Raw genomic sequence first — 22,246 nt, 5'->3', positions numbered from 1 at the left:
CAAGGGAATTCTACCAAACATTTAAGGATGACTTAATACCTATTCTTAGGAAGCCATTCCAATAAAACAGAAATGGAAGGAAAACTTCCAGAGTCTTTCGATGAAAGCAGCATTACCTTGATCCCAAAAACAAAGACCCCACCAAAAAGGAGAATTACAGACCAAAATCCCTGATGAACATGGATGCCAAAATTCTCACCAAAATATTAGCCAATAGGACCCAACAGTACATTAAACGGACTCTTCGCCACAACCAAGTGGAATTTATTCCTGGCCTGCAAGGGTGGTTCAACATCCACAAATCAATATGATCACTATATTAGTAATAAAAGGACAAAAACCATATAATCCTCTCAATAGATGCAGAAAAGCATTTTTAAAAAGTACAGCATCCTTTCTTTATTAAAACTCTTCACTGTGAAGGCATAGAGGACACATATCTCAATATCATAGAAGTCACCCATGAAAAGCCGACAGCAAATATCATTCTCAATAGGGAAAAAGTGACAACTTTTCCCCTAAAGTCAAGAACTCAGCAAGGATGTCCACTATCACCACTGCTGTTCAACAGAGTACTAGAAGTCCTAGCCACAGCAATCAGACAACAAACAGAATTAAAAGGCATCTGAATTGGCAAAGAAGTCATCAAATTCTCACTTTTGCAAAGGACATGATGTTCTACATGGAAAACTCAAAAGACTTGACCCCAAAATTGCTAGAACTCATACAAGAATTCAACAAAGTGGCAGGATATAAAATCAAAGCACAGAAATCAGTTGCATTTCTGTACACTAACAATGAGAAGAAAGAGAAATTAAAGAGTCAATCCCATCTGTAATTGCATCCAAAACCATAAGATACCTAGAAATAAACCTAACCAAAAAGGCAAATATCTGTACTCAGAAAACTATAGAACACTCATGAAAGAAATTGAGGAAGACAAAAGGAAAAGGAAACACATTCCATGCTCATGGATTGGAAGAACAAATACTGTGAAAATGTCTATGCTACCTAGAGCCATCTATACATTCAATGCAATCCCTATCAAAATACCATCAACTTTTTCACAGGTTGGAACAAATAATCCTAAAATGTGTATGGAACCAGAAAAGATCCTGAATAGCCAAAAGATTTCTGAAAAAGAAAACCAAAACTGGTGGCATCACAATTCCGGACTTCAAGGTCTATTACAAAGCTGTAATGAACGAAGACCATATAGGACTGGCACAAAAACAGACACACAGATCAATGGAACAGAACAGAGAGCCCAGAAATGGCCCCTCAATTCCACAGTCAACTAAGCTTTGGCAAAGCACGAAAGAATATCCAATGGAAAAAAGACAATCTCTTCAACAAACAGTTTTCGGAAAATTGGATAGCCATATGCAGAAGAACGTAACTGGACCATTCCCTTACACCATATACAAAAACAGACTCAAAATGGATGAAAGACCTAAATCCATCAAAAACCTCAAGGAGAGGGACATCTGGGTGATTCAGTGATTGAGCATCTGTCTTTAACTCAGGTTTTGATCCAGGGATCTTGGGATCGAGTCCTGCAACAGGCTCCCCACTGGGAACCTGCTTCTCCCTCTGCCAATGTCTCTGCCCCTCTCTGTGCCTCTCATGAATAAATAAAATCTTTAAAAGCAGAACAAAAAAATCCTTAGAGGAGAACACAGGCAGCAATCTCTTTGATCCTGGCCACAGCAACTTCTTGCAAGATACATCTATGAAGGCAGGAGAAACAAAGGCAAAAATGGACTATTGGGACTTCATCAAGATGAAAAGCTTCTGCACAGCAAAGGAAACAGTAGACAAAACCAGAAGACAAATAAATGAGAGAATAGGAGAAGGTATTTGTAAAGGACACATCAGATGAAGGACTAGTATCCAAAATCTATAAAGAACCTACTAAACTCAACACTCAAGGAACAAATAACCCAATCAAGAAATGGGCAGAAGATATGAACAAACATTTCTCCACAGAAGACAAATGGCCAACATACACATGAAAAAAGGCTCCACATCACTCAGCATCAGGGAAATACAAATCAAAACCACAATGAGATACCACCTCACACCAGTGAGAATGGCTAAAGTTAACAAGTCAAGAAACGAAAGATGTTGGCAAGGATGCAGAGAAAGGGGAACCCTCTTACACTGTTGGTGGGAATGTAAGCTGGTACAGCCACTCTGGAAAACAGTATGGAGTTCCTCAAAAAGTGAAAATAGATGTACCCAAAACCCAGAAACTGCACTACTATTTATCCCAAAGATAGAGACATGGTGATCCGAAAGGGCACCTGCACCCCCTTGTTTATTAGCAGCAATGTCCACAATACCCAAACCATGGAAAGAGCCCAGATGTCCATCAACAGATGAATGGATAAAGAATATGTGGTATATACACACAATGGACTACTACTCAGCCATAAAAATAACTACTCAGCCATAAAAAAAAAAATCTTGGGGCATCTGGGTGGCTAAGTGGTTAAGCATCTGCCTTTGGCTCAGGTCATGATCCCAGGGTCCTGGGATCAAGTCCCACCATCGGGCTTCCCGCAGGGAGCCTGTTTTTCCCTCTGCCTATGTCTCTACTTCTGTGTGTCTCTTGTGTCTCTTATGAATAAATAAAATATTTTTAAAAATAGGGACGCCTGGGTGGCTCAGCGGTTGAGGGTCTGTCCCGAGATCTGAGTCCCACATCAAGCTCCCTGCATGGACCCTGCTTCTCTCTCTGCCTGTGTCTCTGCCTCTCTCTCTCTCTCTCTCATAAATAAATAAAATCTTTAATCTTAGGAAACTCTCAATCATAGGAAACAAACAGGGTTGCTGGAGGGGAGGGAAGTGGGGGGATGGGGTAACTAGGTGATGAGTATTAAGGAGGGCACATGATGTAAGGAGCAGTGAGTATTATAAATGATGAATCACTGACTTCTACCTCTGAAATCAATAATACATTATATGTTAACTAACTGAATTTAAATAAGATTAAAAAATAAAAAAAATTTTTAGGGACGCCTGGGTGGCTCAGGGGTTGGGTGTCTGCCTTCGGCCCAGGGCGTGATCCTGGAGTCCCGGGATCGAGTCCCACATCGAGCTCCCTGCATAGAGCCTGCTCCTCTCTCTGCTTCTCTGTGTGTGTGTCTCTCATGAATAAATAAAATCTTTAAAAAAAATTTTTTTAATGAGGTATCACCTCACACCTATCAGAATAGTTAAAAAATACAAGAAACAACTGGTATTGGCTAGGATGTGGAAAAAACAGAACCCTCTTCCACTGCTGGTGGGAAGGCAAACTGATACAGCAACTCTGGAAAATAGTATGAAGATTCCTCAGAAAGTTAAAAATAGAACTACCCTATGATCCAGCAACTGCACTACTGGGTACTTACCCAAAGAATTCAAAAATACTAATTCAAAGGGATACATGCACCCCAATGTTTACAGCTGCATTATCTATAATAGCCAAATATTGGAATAGCCCAAGTATCCATCAACTGCTGGATAAAAAAAATGTGGTGTGTACACATACATACACACACACACGACTGTTACTCAGCCATTAAAAAAGAATGAACTGTAGGCACACCTGGGTGGCTCAGTTGTTTAAACATCTGACTTCAACTCTGGGTCGTGATCTCAGTGTCTTGGGATCGAGCCCCACGTTGGGTTCCACACTCAACAGAGTGTCTGCTTGTCCCTCTGCCTCTTCCCCTGCTCATGCACATGCACGCACTCTCCAATAAGTAAAATAACATTAAGGAAAAAAGAAACGAAATCTAATCATTAGCAACGGCACAGATGGAGCTAGAAAGTGTCATGCTAAATGAAATAACTCAGTCAAAGACAAACACCACATGATTTCTTTCACTCATGTGGAAGTCAAGAAACAAAACAAATGAACATATTGGGGATGCGGAGGCAAACCAAGAAAAAGACTCCTAATTATAGAGAACAAACTGATGGTTACCAGAGAGGAGATAGGGGGATGGGCGAAACAGGTAATGAGGATTAAGGGATACACTTGTGATAAACTCCAGGTATTGTGTGGAAATGCCAAATCACTATACTGTACACCTGAAACTAATAGTTGGCTAACTAGAATTTAAATTAGAATATGTTTAAAATGCTGTACATTAAAAAGGCGAAACAAACTAGCAAAGAAACAAAAAACTCCAGAACATTACCAATTGTGAGATGTCTTCATGAGTATCAAGCAGCTTCACATAGCAAAATGGAAGAATTAGAGAGGTATCACTGAAAACATAACATATAGCACAGTCACTATGGTTTATAATACCGTATTACATAGGGGCACCTGGATGGCTAGGTCGGTTAAGTGCCTGCCTTTAGCTCAAGTCATGATCCCAGGGTCCTAGGATGGAGCCCAGGTAAGGCTCCCTGTTCAGGAGGGAGTCTGCTGCTGCTTCTCCCTCTGCCCCTCCCCACCAGCTCAAGGTTGTTCTTGCTCTCAAATAATTTAATAATATCTTTTTAAAATACTGTATTAAGTATTCAAAAAGTTGCTAAAAGAATAGATCTTAAAAATTCTCATCACACACAAAAAAGTTTTAACTATGGATAGAGATTTAGTGGATAACCATGCACAATATATACAAACAATAAATCATCATGTTATACATCTGAAACTAACAATGTTATATGTCAATTGGAAAAAATAAAAATCTAATGCAATACCAAAAAAAAAAAAAAAAACAGAGAAGAGAGACCATGCCTAAGAGTACTACCACATTCTGGCATGACAAAGAAATACAGTACATACATAACCATTAGTATGGAAGCCTTAACTGGATCATAGCAAAAACACGAAGGGGCAAAATTTCTTTCTGCTCTCTCATTTTCTTCTTCTTCCTGACCCCCTAAATCTATACAAAAAGTCCACAATCTTACTGTCTATGGTCAACTAATTTTCATGAAAGTGTTAACCAATAGAATTGTAAGATGTTCTCTGTTCAAAGGTATGGGATTTATTTAATAAACATCTATTGAGGGCAACCTGGGTGGCTCAGCGGTTTAGCGCCGCCTTCAGCCCAGGGTGTGATCCTGGAGACCCGGGATTGAGTCCCACATTGGATTCCCTGCATGGAGCCTGCTTCTCCCTCTGCCTGTGTCTCTGCCTCTCTCTCTCTCTCTCTGTTTCTCATGAATAAATAAAATCTTTAAAAAATATATCTATTGGGATCCCTGGGTGGCGCAGCAGTTTAGTGCCTGCTTTTGGCCCAGGGCGCGATCCTGGAGACCCGGGATCAAGTCCCATGTCGGGCTCCCAGTACATGGAGCCTGCTTCTCCCTCTGCCTATGTCTCTGCCTCTCTCTCTCTCTGTGTGTGTGTGACTATCATAAATAAATAAAAATTAAAAAAATATATCTATTGACACCCACTACATACCAAGTTGTAAGAATGAATATATCATGAGTTCCTCAGTTACTACCAATGATAGAGATAAAAATAACTGTGAACTGAAAAAAACTGTGGACTGAAAAACCTCCAAAAGTACCAAAAAACAGAAAATTAGGAAAGCCTTATTTTCCTAGAAAGTGATGGCGATCTGGAATTTGAAAGATGCATTGTATCTAGTAAGTAAAAGGGAAAAAAAGTGAATTCTAGCAGAGGAAAGAAAGAACATGATCAAAGACATAGGTGTGAGACAACATGTGTTTCAACCTGGAATAATATAAACATAAAACCATAAATATGAATACTGTGGAAAATGATAGATAAGAATTAGATTATGAAAGTATTTTTTGCTAAGTATGCCATCACTGTTTCACATTTCTAAGCTACATATATATGATAAAACATACACAAAAAATAACATATACTATTGCTAGACTATGCTGTACTAATAAAGCTCCCAAAATATGAAAGACCTAATACAATGAAAGTTTATTTTTTTGCTCACATTAAGTTCCATGTAGGTTGGCAATGCCTCTTTGTTGACTCAGGAATACAGTCTCTGTCTACTCAATTGAAGATCGTCATGATAAGACAGACAAAGACGGAAGTGGCATACTGGCTCTTAAATGCTGCAGTCCACCCTACATTGTCCAGGAAGAAGGTATTGCCTTATTAGTCGCAATGACAGATAGAAACTGTTCGGAAAAAATGTACTTGTCTCTGCCACAACCAGGTAATTTTTTAAATGAGTTTTTAAATTATAAAGCAAAAAACAAGGCTCATGCAGAAATCTGGCTCAGAAAAAGTCTACACAGATATTAAAAAATAAGTCTAAGAATAGAGGAATCAGATGAGAAGAATCCCTTTCCTAGGTAGGAAGTTCACCATGTTTGATGTAAGTAAAATTTGAGGTACACAGTGAACAAATGGACACATCTGCTGTAGAACAGTCGTTTTTTAAAAAGATTTGTTTGTTTTAGGGAGAGCAACTGAGCAGGCACATAAGCAGAGGGAGGGGCAGAGGAAGAGAGTGAATCCTCAAGCTAACTCCCCACTGAGCACAGAGCTGGATCCCAGGACTCTTGAGATCATGACCTGAGTTGAAATCAAGAGTCAGCCACCCAACCAACCAAGCCACCCAGGTGCTCCTCTATAGTCATTTCTAAATCTGTGGGGAAGAATCTTTTTTCTAGAAAAATACACGGTCCACAATGATCTATATATTGCAATATGATCTTAAGGCCTTAAGAAAAAGGGAAAAAACTATTATAATTGTCTCTCTTTGTTTGCTTTGTCATGGTATACTTACTTAATTCACAGTTCATATTTAGAATTTGATAACTAATATCATTCCCACTCCATTCAGGGCCTGAGAATCTCAATAAAGAACTAAGAATACAATAATTACTCTAGCAATTCTGAACAAGTCATTAAAGTCTGCCCATGCCTCTGTCTTCTCACCTATATCAACATAAATAGAAATCCTCCAGAAATGTGACTAAAATAAGTGTCAAGGGTTAGTTAAAATACTATTTCTAGGTGACAGAATTATAGATGATTTTTACTGTTTATTTTCCAAACTTTCTACGAAGAACATTCTCACTTTTTAAAAAAATATATTTTGTTTGATAGAGAAAGAGAGTGCACAAGCAGGGATAGCAGCAGAGGGAGAGGGAGAAGCAGGTTCCCCACTGAGCAGGGAACCCAACGTGGGGCTCTATCCCAGGGCCCTGGGATCATGATAAAGGCAGACAGTTAACTAACTGAACCACTCAGGCACCCCTTTCATGGTTTCTAATAAGAAAAAAGTTAACCAAATGAAAACCAATTTTCAAAGACACTAAGTTAATCTTAAAGGTCTAGTATTTAGGTTCTTAGTGACCATGAGATTATTATCTCTGAGAAAGATGTGAACTGAAAAGAGTCATATTTATATAAATATATATAAGTATATATACACACACATATAAAGGAACACATTATATATATATGTATGTGTGTATATATATAAAGTTCATTCCAACACTAGGCTAAAACTTAATTTACTTATATTAAAAAATCATTCAACTACTACTAGATATATTTCAGGTCACCAGACAATATCATTACTATTCTCCCTGCTTACCCTCTTGCCTGCTACCGTTTATTCTCTACACAACAGCCAGAATAATACTTTTAAAACAGGAGATTAAAGATAAACATGGTCTCGTCCATGTTTTCATTCCAGCTATACAGCCTCCTATTGCTTCTCAAGCACAGCAAACACATTCCCATCATTTCCATAGCTTATTCCTTCACTTTATCCAGCTCTCTGCACAAATCACCTTCTCAGAAAAGGATTTCCTTGCCAATCTATTGAAAATAACAATACTTCTATCACTTGATCTATCGCCATTATCATGATCTGTAAATATAGTACATATTTTTTTCATACCTTTATTCTCTATCTCCATAAAGGTCTATGAGAGCAGAAACTATGCCTGTCTTATTTGCCACTGTATTGTTGGTATATACAAGGGTACTCACTGAATGAATGAATAAACAAGTTATTGACATTTGCCATTGCTAGAATCCTTTAGAAATTGGTATTCACTCCATGGACAGGACAACTTTCTAAAGACTTTAGATACTTCTTAAACCTTAAAGTAAACTTGGAAATAAAGAGAAGCTTACTAGTTTTGTTGGATCACCATACAAGCACAGAAAGAATGATGACCTTCTCCCATTACAATATCCAACACACACTGGCGAACTGTTTAGTTGACTATGAAAGCCCCATGCGAAGAGGATTAAGGTTTAAGCAGGGGCTTACTGTTTTTCAAAAATAATGTTTCAAAGCTAAGTGTAACATTTTAATGGCAGCAACAGGTGTTCAGAGGAAGGGAAAGTCTCTCCCACCCCAAATTTCATCCTGTAAGATCATTAAAAAAAAACAAACAAACTTGTGTTATCACTTAACATAGAGAACATGTTGTTTACATATTATGCAACATTTTCCCAGGACACTCAAATCTAATTAAAGATAGAATTGACTGGCTATCTCATTTCCTAGACTCAGATGCAGGAAACTCCCATAGTTAACTTTAGAATGGGAAAGAGGGAGGATAAAAGGGGCAGGGGGGTGAGAAAAGCTGAATCTCAGTCTGAATTTAAGAATTATAGAGCCTGCACTGCTGTTATTCCCAGAGCAGATGATCTTGGGATGTGTCATTTTCAGGGATCAACAACTTTAAGATTATAAGCAAAATGTATAAATATACATGTAGCCATAGTTTTTACCAGATTCTCAGAGTTCCATTACCTTGAAATTCAAGTAAAAAAATCAGAAAAATCATTTTTTTGTCCTAATTCATCACAGAACTTCAACAAACCATAGCAGTTTGCAGAGCATTCACCTCAGGTCATAGGGATACCAATATATGTACTTCACATCTGGGAAACCCTGCATGTGAATTATACTGAAAAATACTTGGGTCAGTGTGAGAATTTAAGAAACCTAAGTTGACCTCAAAGATCTGGGCCCTAAAGGAGACATCTAATGGTTATTTCCAATGCATTTCCAAAATTTCCAAGACCATCTGGCCTACTTTACTAATCATAACAACATTCCCTCCCCCTTTTTTTTTTACCTCTAGGACCACTGAGGCAAAAACTTGCTCTGGGTTAGAAATTAAAGACCTCCTTTAAATTATTATACGAAATGAAAGGGAAATAGGCCTAAAATATTCTCAGTTGCAATCAAATTCAACTTAATAATTACTCCACACCTACTAACTTCAAAATCCAATGGTGCAAAGACAATCAAGATATGGTGCCTGACCTCAAAATTGTAATAATCTAGCTGAGGAAACAAAACACATTTATAAAAAAAATGTCACCACCAACAAAAGATAGGAAATACTAATACATGAGTATTTGTAAATAAATACTAAATAAATAAATACTAAATAAATAAATTTGTAAATAAATCTAATATGTTGGAAGTAATAGATATATTGGATATAATTAGTAAAAACACATGTTAAATCAGAAGAACATGTAAATATCACTATAACCCCATAGGGATATAAAACAAGATAAAGTTTTAAAGATAGGGCAGCCCCAGTGGCACAGCGGTTTAGCACCGCCTGCGGCCTAGGGCATGATTCTGGGGACCCTAGATCGAATCCCACATCTGGCTCTCTGCATGGTGCCTGCTTCTCCCTCTGCCTGCGTCTCTGCCTCTCTCTCTCTGTGTGTGTCTCTATGAATAAATAAATAAATAATCTTTAAAAAAAAAAAACAACATAAAATTATGCAATGTCTTGCAATCATGACAGTGAAATGAAGAGAAACCAAAGTTAGAACTTGCCTAAATGAAATAAAGGGTAAAATCAAGACTAAACCATGAATGTGCCACTCTGTGCTGTGTAGATAATAGAACTTTGCATTCTTATAAATTTATATTAAGAAAATTTTAGGTGACACAGTCAGTTAAGCATCTGACCAGCTAAGGTCATGATCTGTGTCCTGGGATCAAGCCCTGCAATGAGCTCCACACTCAGCAGGGAATCTGCTTCCCTTCTAGCTCTTTCCCTCCCCCTGCTTTTCCTTTCTCTCTCTCTCAAATAAATAAAATCTTTTAAAAAGAGAAAAGAAAAAAAAGAAAATTCCACACAGCAATGAAGTCAACCATAGGGGTAGAATAATATGATCTAGCTAGCTCCATCCACCTCAGAAGTAGTTCTAGAGAGGAGCCTGGAAGCTTTCTGGGCAATCAACAAGAATAATCCCGTTAAAAGGCAAATTGACGCACACTGAAATTAAGAGTTTGAGTATATATATATATCAATACAATCTGGGAAGCACCAAATCAAAATGGTTAGGAATACTCCACTGACAGGAGCTCAGGGAGAGGTTTTTAAAGAGAAGACGTAGAGGTAAATCAAGGCAATTATCTGATTGGCTGCAGCTTTCACAGTTACCTTATTTGGCAAAGCCTAACTGTCTATGACTGGTTGTTCTTAAGTTTCATTTTCTCAGATTCAAGTGCACTGACTTTGGCTTATTTCAGTTTGCTTGCATAGGCTTCCAAGCAACCTCAATCTAACCTCCTTGTTTATTTACTTCAACAATCCATAACGAAATTTTCAGTTACAGGTTTTAAGAAATTGTACTAAGAATACTGCTCATGAATTTAGGCCCTGCAGAGCAATTACATCTCCTGATGATGGGTAATCAGTACAAATACATGAATGTATGTGGACACATGTTCTTTCATCTATTATCAATGCTCAATCATTACCCAAAAGGAGGGCTAATGGGAATAGGGTTAAGAGAGTCAACATTATAAATGCTGAAATAAATGTGAAATTACTTAAGGAAAGGGATAGATGACCTACAGCTGTGGTGTATTCAGGGATGATTTGACAGAGGAAGCAGATTTTGTGGTTGTCTGCTCAATGTAATTTAACTCTAAGTGAAACTCTCATTGAGGAGCATGCAGAAGTTCAGCTTTGCCAGGGAACAAGAATCACATTATCAGCATTATATACATACACCATCCCTGTACACAAACAGAATTCTATAAATAGTTCGACATACCTATGGCACTAAGATAATTACTTGGAAAGAATGGACTACAAAAAAAAATATACTAGAAACATTAAATCTCAAGTCATAGACCCCAGATATTAAAAGTATACTACATATTTTCTTGGAACAGGTAAAAACTAAATTGAAATTATACATTTTTGGTAAACAGAAGTATGAGTAATAGTATGTCTACCTCTAGCTAAATCACTCAAAATAAAAACTTACAAAGTAAAAACAAGTGATTTTCAACAAATGGCATATAAATAACCACAAAGCCTAATTAACAAATACCACAAAACCAAAGAAAAAGGTAAAATAGAACATATCCATAACGGCAGACATCATAATGTGAGTTCAAAATATTAAAGCAGGGATCCCTGGGTGGCGCAGCGGTTTAGCGCCTGCCTTTGGCCCAGGGCGCGATCCTGGAGATCCGGGATCGAATCCCACGTCAGGCTCCCGGTGCATGGAGCCTGCTTCTCCCTCTGCCTGTGTCTCTGCCTCTCTCTCTCTCCTGTGTGCCTATCATAAATAAATAAAAAAATTAAAAAAAATATTAAAGCATAATTTTCAACTGGGAGCACTATTGCTATTCCTACCAGGAGAAGTACATTGAATCCTGAAAGTGAGGGGCAAATGTAGTTTGAAAATGCACATTCAATTCTGTAACTTGAAAAACAAAACAGTAACAATCATTATTTCTAAAAACTATAGGGAACCCCGGGTGGCTCATCAGTTTAGCGCCACCTTTGACCCAGGGTGTGATCCTGGAGACCCGGGATCAAGTCCCACGTTGGGCTCCCTGCATGGACCCTACTTCTCCCTCTACTTGTGTCTCTGCCTCTCTCTCTCTCCCTCTCCCTCTCTCTCTCTCTCTCTGTGTGTCTCTCATGAATAAAGTCTTTAAAAAATAAATTAAATTAAAAAAATAAAAACTATATAAAACTAAAGCTTACACAATCCTCACGGCTGATGGAGATTTTTAAAAAATAAAATGAAAAGTTTAGAATAAACTGTTATTAATGCTATATTATCAGCATTTGTTTGCTACAAGCATAATAGGCACTCGAAGTGCATTTTATTTTTTAAATGCTTTTTATTAAAAAGATTTTTAAAGATTACATTCATTTATTTAGAGAATACACGTAGTCTCTAAATAATTGAATGTGTGTATGAGTGCTCAAGCAGGGGAGGGGTAGAGGAAGAGGAAGAGAGAGAATCTCCAACAGATTCTGCACTGAGCAGAGCCCTAGGTGGGGGCTCAATTCCACAACCCCGAGATCAACACCTGAGCCAAAACCAAGAGTAATTTAACCCACTGATCTACCCAGGCAATGCCTTCCTTATTAAAATTTTAAAAACAAAAATAACATGTGAAATAATGAAAAGATAAATCAAAAACTCACCTCTCTTTCTTTTATTGTAACCAGTATTGAGATCCTTCCACATTTCTGCCCCATTGACACTAACATTGTATACATACACGTGTAAAAGTAAGGATGCTCAAATCCTAAAAAGGAAAGAATAAGTACAAGAGAAGTATCCTTCCTTCCCCACCCCCATGACATGCCTTTTAATTGTACAGGGAAAAAATGTATGAAGAATATGGTTTTATTAGGGTTCTTTCAGTTGTTAAGACACAGAAACCCTATTTAAACCAGTTTAAGCAAAAATAGGGAATTTTTGTAACTAAAAATTTTATGTAACTAAACTGCAGAAAATACGGAGATAGGAGGAGCCAGTGTCAGGGACAGGAAGAAAAGCTCAAACATCCTCAGGTCTTGTCTTTTCCCCTTCTCCAAACTTTGTAGTCTTTCTGTCTCAAGGAAGTTGGTTTAATTTCCTTAGGAAAATTGGAACCATAGCGACTTGTAACCCTAGGCATTTTTTCATAAAAGCACTTGAAAAAAATTTCCCTTTAGCTCCAATGAGAAGAAACCTTGTGGCCACAGTCTGTAACCAGAAAGATTTTGGGGATGAATGCTAGAGTCTCAAAATAACTGCAGTTAAGGAATGGCTTGAGTGAAATTAAGACAACACCTATTTCGTGATCTGGGAAGTCGGAAAAGCTGAGAAAATGACTGATTGTTAACTCTGCTTTTACTAGATATGTATCCCTGAAAAAAAAAAAAAGAAAGTTGATAGAATTTTTGGGTCTCAATTTCTTCATCACTAAGGTTTATTATCTTTCTTTAAAAAAAACAAACAAAAAAAAAAGATTTTGGGGCAGTCTGGGTGGCTCAGTGGTTTAATGCCTTCAGCCCAGGGCGTGATCCAGGAGACCCAGGATTGAGTCACACGTCGGGCTCCCTGCATGGGGCCTGCTTCTCCCTCTGCCTATGTCTCTGCCTCTCTCTCTCTCTCTGTCTCTCATGAATAAATAAAATCTTTAAAAAAAAAAAAAAGATTTTATTTATTTGAGAAAGAAAGAACGAAAGAACACAAGTGAGTGAGAAGCAGATTCCTGCCAAGCAGGGAGCCCAACATGAAGCTTGATTGCAGGACCCTTGGGATCATGACCAAAGCTGAAGCTTAACTGACTGAGCCACCCAGACACCCCATTATCTGCTTTCTGCGCACCAAGCTTGTGTGGGGTCAATCAAGTGAGGTGACTGTGTAAATACAGGACACAGGTGTGAGATAATGTCTTATTTTAAAATCAAGTTTGATTTTTGTGGTGCTAGAGTACAATACAAAGGGGGCTTTTAGCTCCCAAAAGCTAACTTTTGTTGCATTGCTATTTCCTCTATTTCATGACTTGCAGGTCCTCTGGACTCTGAAAGATAGAAAATAAGAACATTTTCAAAATAAGACCATTTAATTCCGACTTGAAGTATCACTGAATGGTGAGATTAGAAGGGGATGGTTAGTAGGTAGTGAACACAGATATGTACAAAAGGAACAAAATCTTTACTTACTTCAGGTAAGAATTAGGTATTTATTGCAAAACCTTACATGTCATTTCCGTATTTTCAGAGAACACATAAAAAAGTAACTTTTGGAATTCAACTTTTTAAAAATATTTTATTTATTTATTTGAGAGAAAAAGATAGCGAGAGAGAGAGAGTTATAAGAGAGGGGAAAGGGAGAAGCAGGCTCCCCACAGGGGGCCCAATGTGGGGCTCCATCCTAGGACCTTGGGATCATGACATGAGCTGAAGACAGACACTTCATCTACTGAGCCACTCAGGCACTCCTGGAATTCCAAATTTGATTCAGGTCTCAAAGATAATTACTGAAATTTACTTCAAATAAATTTTACCCTAACACACATAAGCAGGCTTTGTGTGTCATTCTACATTACTTGATCTGCATTTATAGAGATACCTCAAGACACTGGTTGACCACAGAGACAATGAAATGGAAATTTCATTAACCACACACAAGGAATACCTACTTTGTAAAAATATTTGGGAGAGTCACCAATGGACGGTTCCAGCACACAAGAAGCAAAATCAACAATCCCTGAAAGGTGGGAGAATCAGATTTCCAGAGTTACAATATTCAATGTCTAGTTTTCAGCAACAAAAACTCACAAAGCATACAATGAAACAGAAAATATGGCCCAATCAGAGGTAAAGAACTGACAGAAAATCATTCCTGAGGAAGCACATTCATTGGACTTACTAAACAGTCTTTAAATCAATTGCATTAAAAATGGTCAGTGAGCTAAAGGAAACCACGTACAAAGAATTAAAAGGAAAAAAAATAAAAACAAAATAAAAAAAAGAATTAAAAGGAAACTGGGAAAATGACATCTGAACAAAATGAGAACATCAATAAAGAGACACAAGTTGGGGATCCCTGGATGGCTCAGCAGTTTAGTGCCTGCCTTCTGCCCAGGGCGTGGCCCTGGAGTCTTGGGATTGAGTCCCACGTGGGGCTCCCTGCTTGGCCTGCTTCTCCCTCTGCCTATGTCTCTGCCCCGCCCCTCCCCCCGAATGAGTAAATAAATAAAATCTTTTTAAAAAAAGAGAGAGAGGAATCCCTGGATGGCGCAGCGGTTTGGCACCTGCCTTTGGCCCAGGGCACGATCCGGGAGACCCTGGATCGAGTCCCATGTTGGGCTCCCGGTGCATGGAGCCTGCTTCTCCCTCTGCCTGTGTCTCTGTCTCTGTCTCTCTCTCTCTCTCTGTGTGTGACTATCATAAATAAGTTTAAAAAAATAAAATAAAAAATAAAAAATAAAAAAAAGAGAGAGACACAAATTATAAAAAGGAAGCAAACAGGGGATCCCTGGATGGCTCAGCAGTTTAGTGCCTGTTTTTGGCTCAGGGCGTGGTCCTGGAGTCCTGGGATCGAGTCCCACATCGGGCTCCCTGCATGGAGCCTGCTTCTCTCTCTGCCTGTGTCTCTGCCTCTCTGTCTCGCATGAATAAATAAAGAAAATCTTTAAAAAAAAAAAAAGGAACCAAACAAATTCTGGAGCTGGTAAGTAAAAAAACTGAAATGAAAAATTCACCAGAGGTATTCACCAGCTAGCCAAAGAATCAGCAATCTGAAAATAGGACAACTGAAATTGAGTCTGAGGAACAAAGAGAAAAAAAAATGAACAAAAGTGAACACAGCCTAAGGGACCTAGAATACCATCAAATGAACCAATCTACTCATAATGCAAAGCCCAGAAAGAGAAGAAATGAAAAGCATCTGAGAGAATAACTGCATAAATAACAATAGAAAATTTACCAAATCTGATGGACTACATGAATCCACACATCGAAAAAGCTCAATGAATTCCCAAGAAGGACAAACTCAAAGAGATTCACACAATAGTTAACCAAAACTCAGAAACAAAGAGAGATTCCTAAAAACACCAAGAGAGAAGGGACTCCTCACACACAAGGGAGGAAAACAATAAGATTAACAGCCAATTTCTCATCAGAAATGATAAGAGCCTGGAAGGAATAGGATTACAGATTTAAGATGCTGAAAGGAAAAAAAAATCTATCAACTAAGAATTTTGTATCTACCCTTTAAGAATGAAGGAGAAATAAAGGAGAAATAATTTCCAAATAAATAGAAGCTAAAGGCATTCATTATATTAGACTTGTCCTACAAGGAATGTTAAAGGGAGTCCTTTAGGCTAAAATGAAATGTCATTAGACAGTAAAGTGAAGCAGTATGAAGAAATATAGAAAAATGGTATAACTAATAGTGAAAAAGAGGAAGAAGAGAAAAAGAAAAAGGAGAAGGAAGAATGGAAGGTAAAGGTGGAGGAGGTGGAGGAACTGCTGCTGCCTAGGCTGTATTGCTGGAGAGAGAGCCTACATGGAGAAGTCTTCAGGGGCCATTTAATACCTGGGCTATACTGCTGGGCAAAAAGGCCACATAGAAGTCACTTGTGATGCTATTTTGGATGTCTAGCACAACCAAGCCTTCAGATGACTCCAGATCCAGCGACTATCTGATGGTAACCAGAGAAAAATCACTATTTAACAAACTTTGGTGGGAGACTTAGGTATTAATTTGGAGATCAAGAAACTTAAACCTATAATTTGGCTATTGCTGATAATGCTGCTGTAAATGTGTGTATTTATGTCTTCTGCCAATTTCCTAATGATTATTTGTTTTGGGGGTGTTGAGTTCAGTAGGTTCTTTATAGATTTTGGATACTAACCCTTAACCACATAGGTCATCTACAAATATCTTCTCCTATTCTGAAGGTTGCCGTTTAGTTTTGTCAACAGTAGCCAAATTATGGAAAGAGCCCAGATGTTCACCGACTGATGAATGGATAAAAAAGTTATGGTATATATACAAAAATACATACATACAGAGTGTAATATTACTCAGCCATAAAAAAAAAAGAATGACATCTTTGCCATTTGCAACAACATGGATGGAGCTAGAGTGTATTATGCGAGGTGAATTAATTCAGAGAAATACAAATACCTATGACTTCACTCACATGTGGAATTTAAGAAACACAACTGATAAATGGTGGGGAAAAGAGAAGCAAACCATAGAACAGACTCTTAACTATACAGAACTGAGGGTTGCTAGAGGTGAGGGTGGGAAGACGGACTGAATGGGTGATGGGTATTCAGGAGGGCACTTGGATGAGCACTGGGTATTATATGTAAGTGATGAATCACTAAATTCTACTCCCAAAACTAATATTACGCTATATGTTAACTGAAATTTAAATAAAAACTTGAAAATTAAAGAACATTTTAGACCCATTCTTTATACAGTATCAGACAGTAATTTATAGTTTGAAATAATCAACTATTCAATACCTACACACAATAGGGGTACCTGTTCAGTCAGCACAGCATGCAACTCTTGATCTCTGTGTTGTGAGTTCAAACCCCATGTTGGGTGTGGAGCCTACTTAAAAGAAGAAAGAAAGGAAGAAAGAGAATATGCATACACTACAGAAATAAACAAATATTATGTAAAAATGAAAAATTTCTAAACGATTAAAAACAAAAAATATAAGGCAATGAACCTAATGGTATTAAATATAAATGGGAATGTAGGGTCAATGAAACTCTCATTCACTGCTGGTGGAAGCTAGTGGTGTGAATATACACACACTCTATGAACCAGCAATTCCACTCCTAATAAAACACTCAACAGAAACACATATGTATGTGCACCAAAAGATACACACAAGAATATTCCCAACAGCAACATTCAATTTAGCCCAAAAGGGGGAAAAAATCAAAATGTCCATTAGCTGAATATATTTGTGGGAAGCCATGCAACAGAATTAAACAGAGCAATTAAAATGAATGAGACACTCTTCCAACAGGACATGGATGAAATCTCAAAAACATTTAGTGAGGGGGGCCTGGGATGCTCAGTGGTTGAGCCACTGAGTGATTGGTCTGAAGGCAGCGCTAAACCACTGAGCCACCCGGGCTGCCCAAAAAAGCAAATACTTTAACTAAAAATAGATTAAAGCTTCCTATTCAAAATATGTAAAGAACTGACAAATGTTTATAAAGTCAATACTCTGACTCCACTTGACAAGTGATCTCGAAAAGACAGAAGCAGCGGGTATTAAGCCTACACAAACTGAATAAACACTGATCTCAAGAGCCAAGTTTCATGCCCTAAATAAACAGAAGTAATCACAAATGACAAAGGAATTGGAAAACTGGTACATCTACCAGTTTTTGGGGCATCACAAAATTAATCTTTCTGGCAAGTAACCTATCAAAATGTTACAGAAAATATAAAATGAGGGATCCCTGGGTGGCTCAGCGATTTGGTGCCTGCATTCGGCCCAGGGCGTGATCCTGGAGTCCCGGGATCCAGTCCCGCGTCGGGCTCCTTAAATGGAACCTGCTTCTCCCTCTGCCTATGTCTCTGCCTCTCTCTCTCTCTGTCTCTCATTAATAAATAAAATCTTTAAAAAACTATATATATACACACACACACAAATGTTTTTAACCCTTGTCTCAATACTTCCAAAAAAGGGAATATATCCCAAGAGAGTAAAATCTTTGAAAAAATAAAAGATTTTTTTGAACTAATGAAATAGAAACAACTCCAGCAAAATCAACTCCAGTGCTCAGAGAACAGACTACAAGCATAAAAATATTTTTTAAATATATAAACTATGCAAATATAATGAAATGTTTATGCAAAATAAGATTAAAGATATTGTTTAGTGACTAGGGTCAGATGTGGATATGGGTGTACATATGTGTTGTGAATCTCATCTCACTCCCTTGGTTAGAATTCTTCAAGGTTTGCTCACTGCAGAGGGATTTACAAGGCCCTTCCTCCTTTGATTATTGTTGTATTTCTAGCCTCATTTCTCACAGATCCAACTTTATCACTGTACCCTTCACCCTTACCAAAGTTTTTGCAGTTTCCAAAATTTGGCATCCTTTTCCTCAGGTCTCCTGCTCAAAATGCCTCCCCAACCACCTTCTTCTAATAAATTCCAACCAACTCTCCCTTCCAGACTTAATACCACCAGAGCTGTGATCTTTTCTGCACCTCCAATAAACTGAGTATAATCCCTCCATCGAAAGATGAATGGATAAAGAAAATGTGGTCTATGTATACAATGGAATATTACTCAGCCATTAGAAACGACAAATACCCACCATTTGCTTCGATGTGGATGGAACTGGAGGGTATTATGCTGAGTGAAATAAGTCAACTGGAGAAGGGACAAACATTACATGGTCTCATTCATTCGGGGAATATAAAAAATAATGAAAGGGAATAAAGCGGAAAGGAGAAAAAAAAATGAGTGGGAAATATCAGAAAGGGAGACAGAACATGAGAGACTCCTAAGTCTGGGAAACGAACTAGGGGTGGTAGAAAGGGAGGTGGGCGGGGGGTGGGAGAGACTGGGTGATGGGCACTGAGAGGGGCACTTGATGGGATAAGCACTGGGTGTTATTCTATATGGTGGCAAATTGAATACCAATAAAAAATAAATTTATAAGAAAAACTGAGTATAATCCCTTATCATACCACTTCCTCTACAATAGTAATTTGCATGCCACTTTCCCCCACACTAAACTGTGAGCAGTTTGAGGGCAGAGATTATTGCTCATACTTTGTTTTCAGAGTCTAAAATCGCAATAAAAGCTCGGTGAATGAAATAAATGAACGATAAACAGTAAATGAAAGGTCTCAAGAACATGGATTTTTTTTTCTTGTAAAGTTACCTAGATAGGAATTTTAATGTAAATAACTTTAAATAAATATTTTTTTAAATTTTTATTTATTTATGATAGTCACACAGAGAGAGAGAGAGAGAGAGAGAGGCAGAGACACAGGCAGAGGGAGAAGCAGGCTCCATGCACCGGGAGCCCGACGTGGGATTCCATCCCGGGTCTCCAGGATCGCGCCCCGGGCCAAAGGCAGGTGCCAAATCGCTGCGCCACCCAGGAATCCCTAAATAAATATTTTTAAACAAAACTATTTTCTCCCTCTTCAGGTTAATTTTTCTTCAAATTAGGGGCTTCCTAATAACTGTGGTAACACGTCATCAGACTATCACAGAGCAAAAATGTTGTGTTACTGGTAGCATTCAGCCACTGCTGTCCTTTAAATGATGTCCTAACATTTCCTCTCAGGATAGTTTACTGTCAGATTTAATTAGCCTAGTCCTTCAGCTTTAGATAAAAAAAAAAAAAAAAAAAAAAAGAGTGAAGGAAGAATTTGTTCTTCTCTTTGTTATCTGAGAGGTGGACAAGACTTGAAACCCCTTACAACTATGATTTGTCTGCAGACACTATACCATCCCCTAATATTTGGGAAGGAAGAAGGAACCTCTGCATGGGGGGGAAAAAAGGAAAAAATAAAAAATCAGAAGGCTAAGTAGTGGCTTCCGAGACTTTCAAGAAATAAACCCTCCTCAAATCAGCATCCTTTAATAACAGCAATAGCTGCTGAGAGAAGGGGAAGTCCACCCTGCAAGAAATTCAAACAGGCCTGGGAATTTCATTTTGAAAGAAACTTCCCCTTTCAGAAGTAAAAGGAAGACCTATTCTCAGTGTGACGGAGCCCGTAAAACCGTACAGAATTAAACAGAGCACACTCATTCCAGGACCAAAAAGACGAAAAGGGGGAAGTCCGGGAGCACACGTGGAAAACATAACCCTGCTCTGCAAGGCTCTTGAGGGTTACGTGAGCCATTTGGTTCTTTGGGGAACAGGAATGTATTGAGACAGAACAGCTTAAAACTACGCTCAAAGGGAAAGTGAGAAGTTCGTGATTTCAGAGTGCTGATAAGCAGCCCTCGGCTCCTTTCCTAGGACTGTGAGAGATGCCTGCGATATCCTCCTGCTGGGTTTCTGTTTCCCCTAAAAGCCCTATTTATCCATAAACGCCACTTTAATGGGATTTTCTCTGGCCTGCCCAGGCAGAAAAGTTTTTTTCCTCAGAGCTTTCAAGAGAACTCCCGCAGGGCCTCATGGTTAACGCGAGACCGCACAGGCCGGCTGCGGGCCTAGCCCTCGGGGTGTCCACGGGTCGCTTCGTACGGACTAGGCCGGCCGGTCAGCCGGGGCCTCCTGTTAAGTCCGTTCACAGAATAAATTAGCCCCGTCTGTGTAAGAAACACGGTGAAAAGAAAAAAAAAAAAACAGGAAAAAAAAAAAAAAAAAAAAAAACAAGGTGAGCCTCAGGGGCTCCTAGGCCGCAAGACCCTGGCACCGCTTTTCTCCTCCCGCGAACACCTCGTCCCAGTCACCGTACAGGGCCCTCCTCAAGCCCGCCCAGCGGCCGCAGACCCCGCAACCAAGCCCTTCCGGCGTCAACCTGGGCCTCGTGTGGAAACAGCGAAACAGGCATGGCGGCCCCTCGAGGAAACGCATCGGCGGGGTCAGCCGTCTGTGGGCCGCACAGGGGCCAGAGCGGAGCCATCCCAACGAGCACAACCACTACCTTTCTCTCCTCGTGCTCCTCCGGCGGAATCAGCGCGGGCAGCAACGGAAGGCAGCGGCAGCACGAGCGGCGACCGCAGCGCCTGTCCCGGCCCCGCTGAAAGTTCTGGAAGCCGGCGGTCTGGACATGCGCAGTGCGCGCACCTCAGCCCCCGGGAGGTCAGCTGGTCTGACAGGCCCCGCCCCCGGAGGCTGTACGCATGCGCGGTGTGGAGGCGGGCCGGGAGTGCGCGTGCGCCAGGCTCCGGGACCTGCGTGCATCCTCCAAAGTCTAACCTGCTATGGCGGCCGAAGGAGTTTGGGCCGCTGCATTGCCGGCCGAAGGTGCCGCTGCCTTCGATGTCGGCACGTGGCGCTGTGAGAGCGTATGTGGGATCTTGAGTCGGGGGCGAGGGCGGTCAGGAAGGCCTTCCCCGGGGAGATGCCAACCTGGGTATCTAAGGTGGGTAAGACTGCCTGTAGGGGAAGAAGGCAGAGCAGACCTGGCATTTGAGGCAGGGAAGCCGCATGAGCAAAAAACAGCGCAATGGGAAGGAGGCATTGACCCTTTTGAAGAATGGAGGGAAGAAGGGGTGTGGGAGCAGAGTCCAAAAGGTAGGCAAGGGCAAGCCATGCTGGACCTTAGTATTTATCCTAAGAAATTTCCGCCTCCCTTTCTTTGCTAGAAAAAAATGATCTCTAGCCTTCTGGTACTTTGCAATTGGCAATGGCTTGTTGGCGTAGTTTTATTTGCAGATGGAACCGAGGCTTGTGGTTGTATTTTGCAGTCATTAGGTAGCAAAGCTGAGACCTAAAGCCACCTCCACTCTATGCATGGCCGCGGTCATTACCAAGATTAAGCATAACTGAGTGAATAAGCTGTATCAATGGTCACCACAGTTTTCTT

General features: G+C 39.5%; 1 protein-coding gene and 1 long non-coding RNA gene across 11 annotated transcripts in view; both read right to left on the bottom strand.

The window, feature by feature from the left end:
* The window catches only part of LOC144304097 (uncharacterized), a 109,024-nt gene extending 94,638 nt beyond the window's left edge, over positions 1-14,386 (bottom strand). Inside the window, exon 1 of the long non-coding RNA XR_013371074.1 lies at positions 12,406-14,386. This is a non-coding gene — a long non-coding RNA (uncharacterized LOC144304097). The remainder of the gene's footprint in view (positions 1-12,405) is intronic.
* The window catches only part of ART3 (ADP-ribosyltransferase 3 (inactive)), a 207,122-nt gene that overhangs the window by 160,150 nt on the left and 24,726 nt on the right, over positions 1-22,246 (bottom strand). For 6 of the 10 annotated variants that reach the window (XM_077882531.1, XM_077882534.1, XM_077882537.1 and 3 more), the window contains exon 1: positions 17,258-17,281. The exons of 1 other annotated variant lie outside the window; for it this stretch is intronic. Coding sequence is in view for 1 of the 9 variants with exons in the window: in XM_077882535.1 (XP_077738661.1) it covers positions 21,236-21,340 (105 nt within the window). In the remaining 8 variants the exon portion in view is untranslated. Of the gene's footprint in view, positions 1-17,257; positions 17,283-21,235; positions 21,342-21,361; positions 21,515-22,246 lie in introns of those variants that run through there. 3 more of the 10 variants (XM_077882541.1, XM_077882535.1, XM_077882542.1) reach the window with 3 other exon arrangements.

This window comes from Canis aureus, chromosome 33 (assembly GCF_053574225.1).
Source record: "Canis aureus isolate CA01 chromosome 33, VMU_Caureus_v.1.0, whole genome shotgun sequence".
Taxonomy (NCBI): domain Eukaryota; kingdom Metazoa; phylum Chordata; class Mammalia; order Carnivora; family Canidae; genus Canis; species Canis aureus.
Note: the sequence above shows the minus strand (reverse complement) of the source record. Positions and strands in the feature narration are given on the sequence as shown.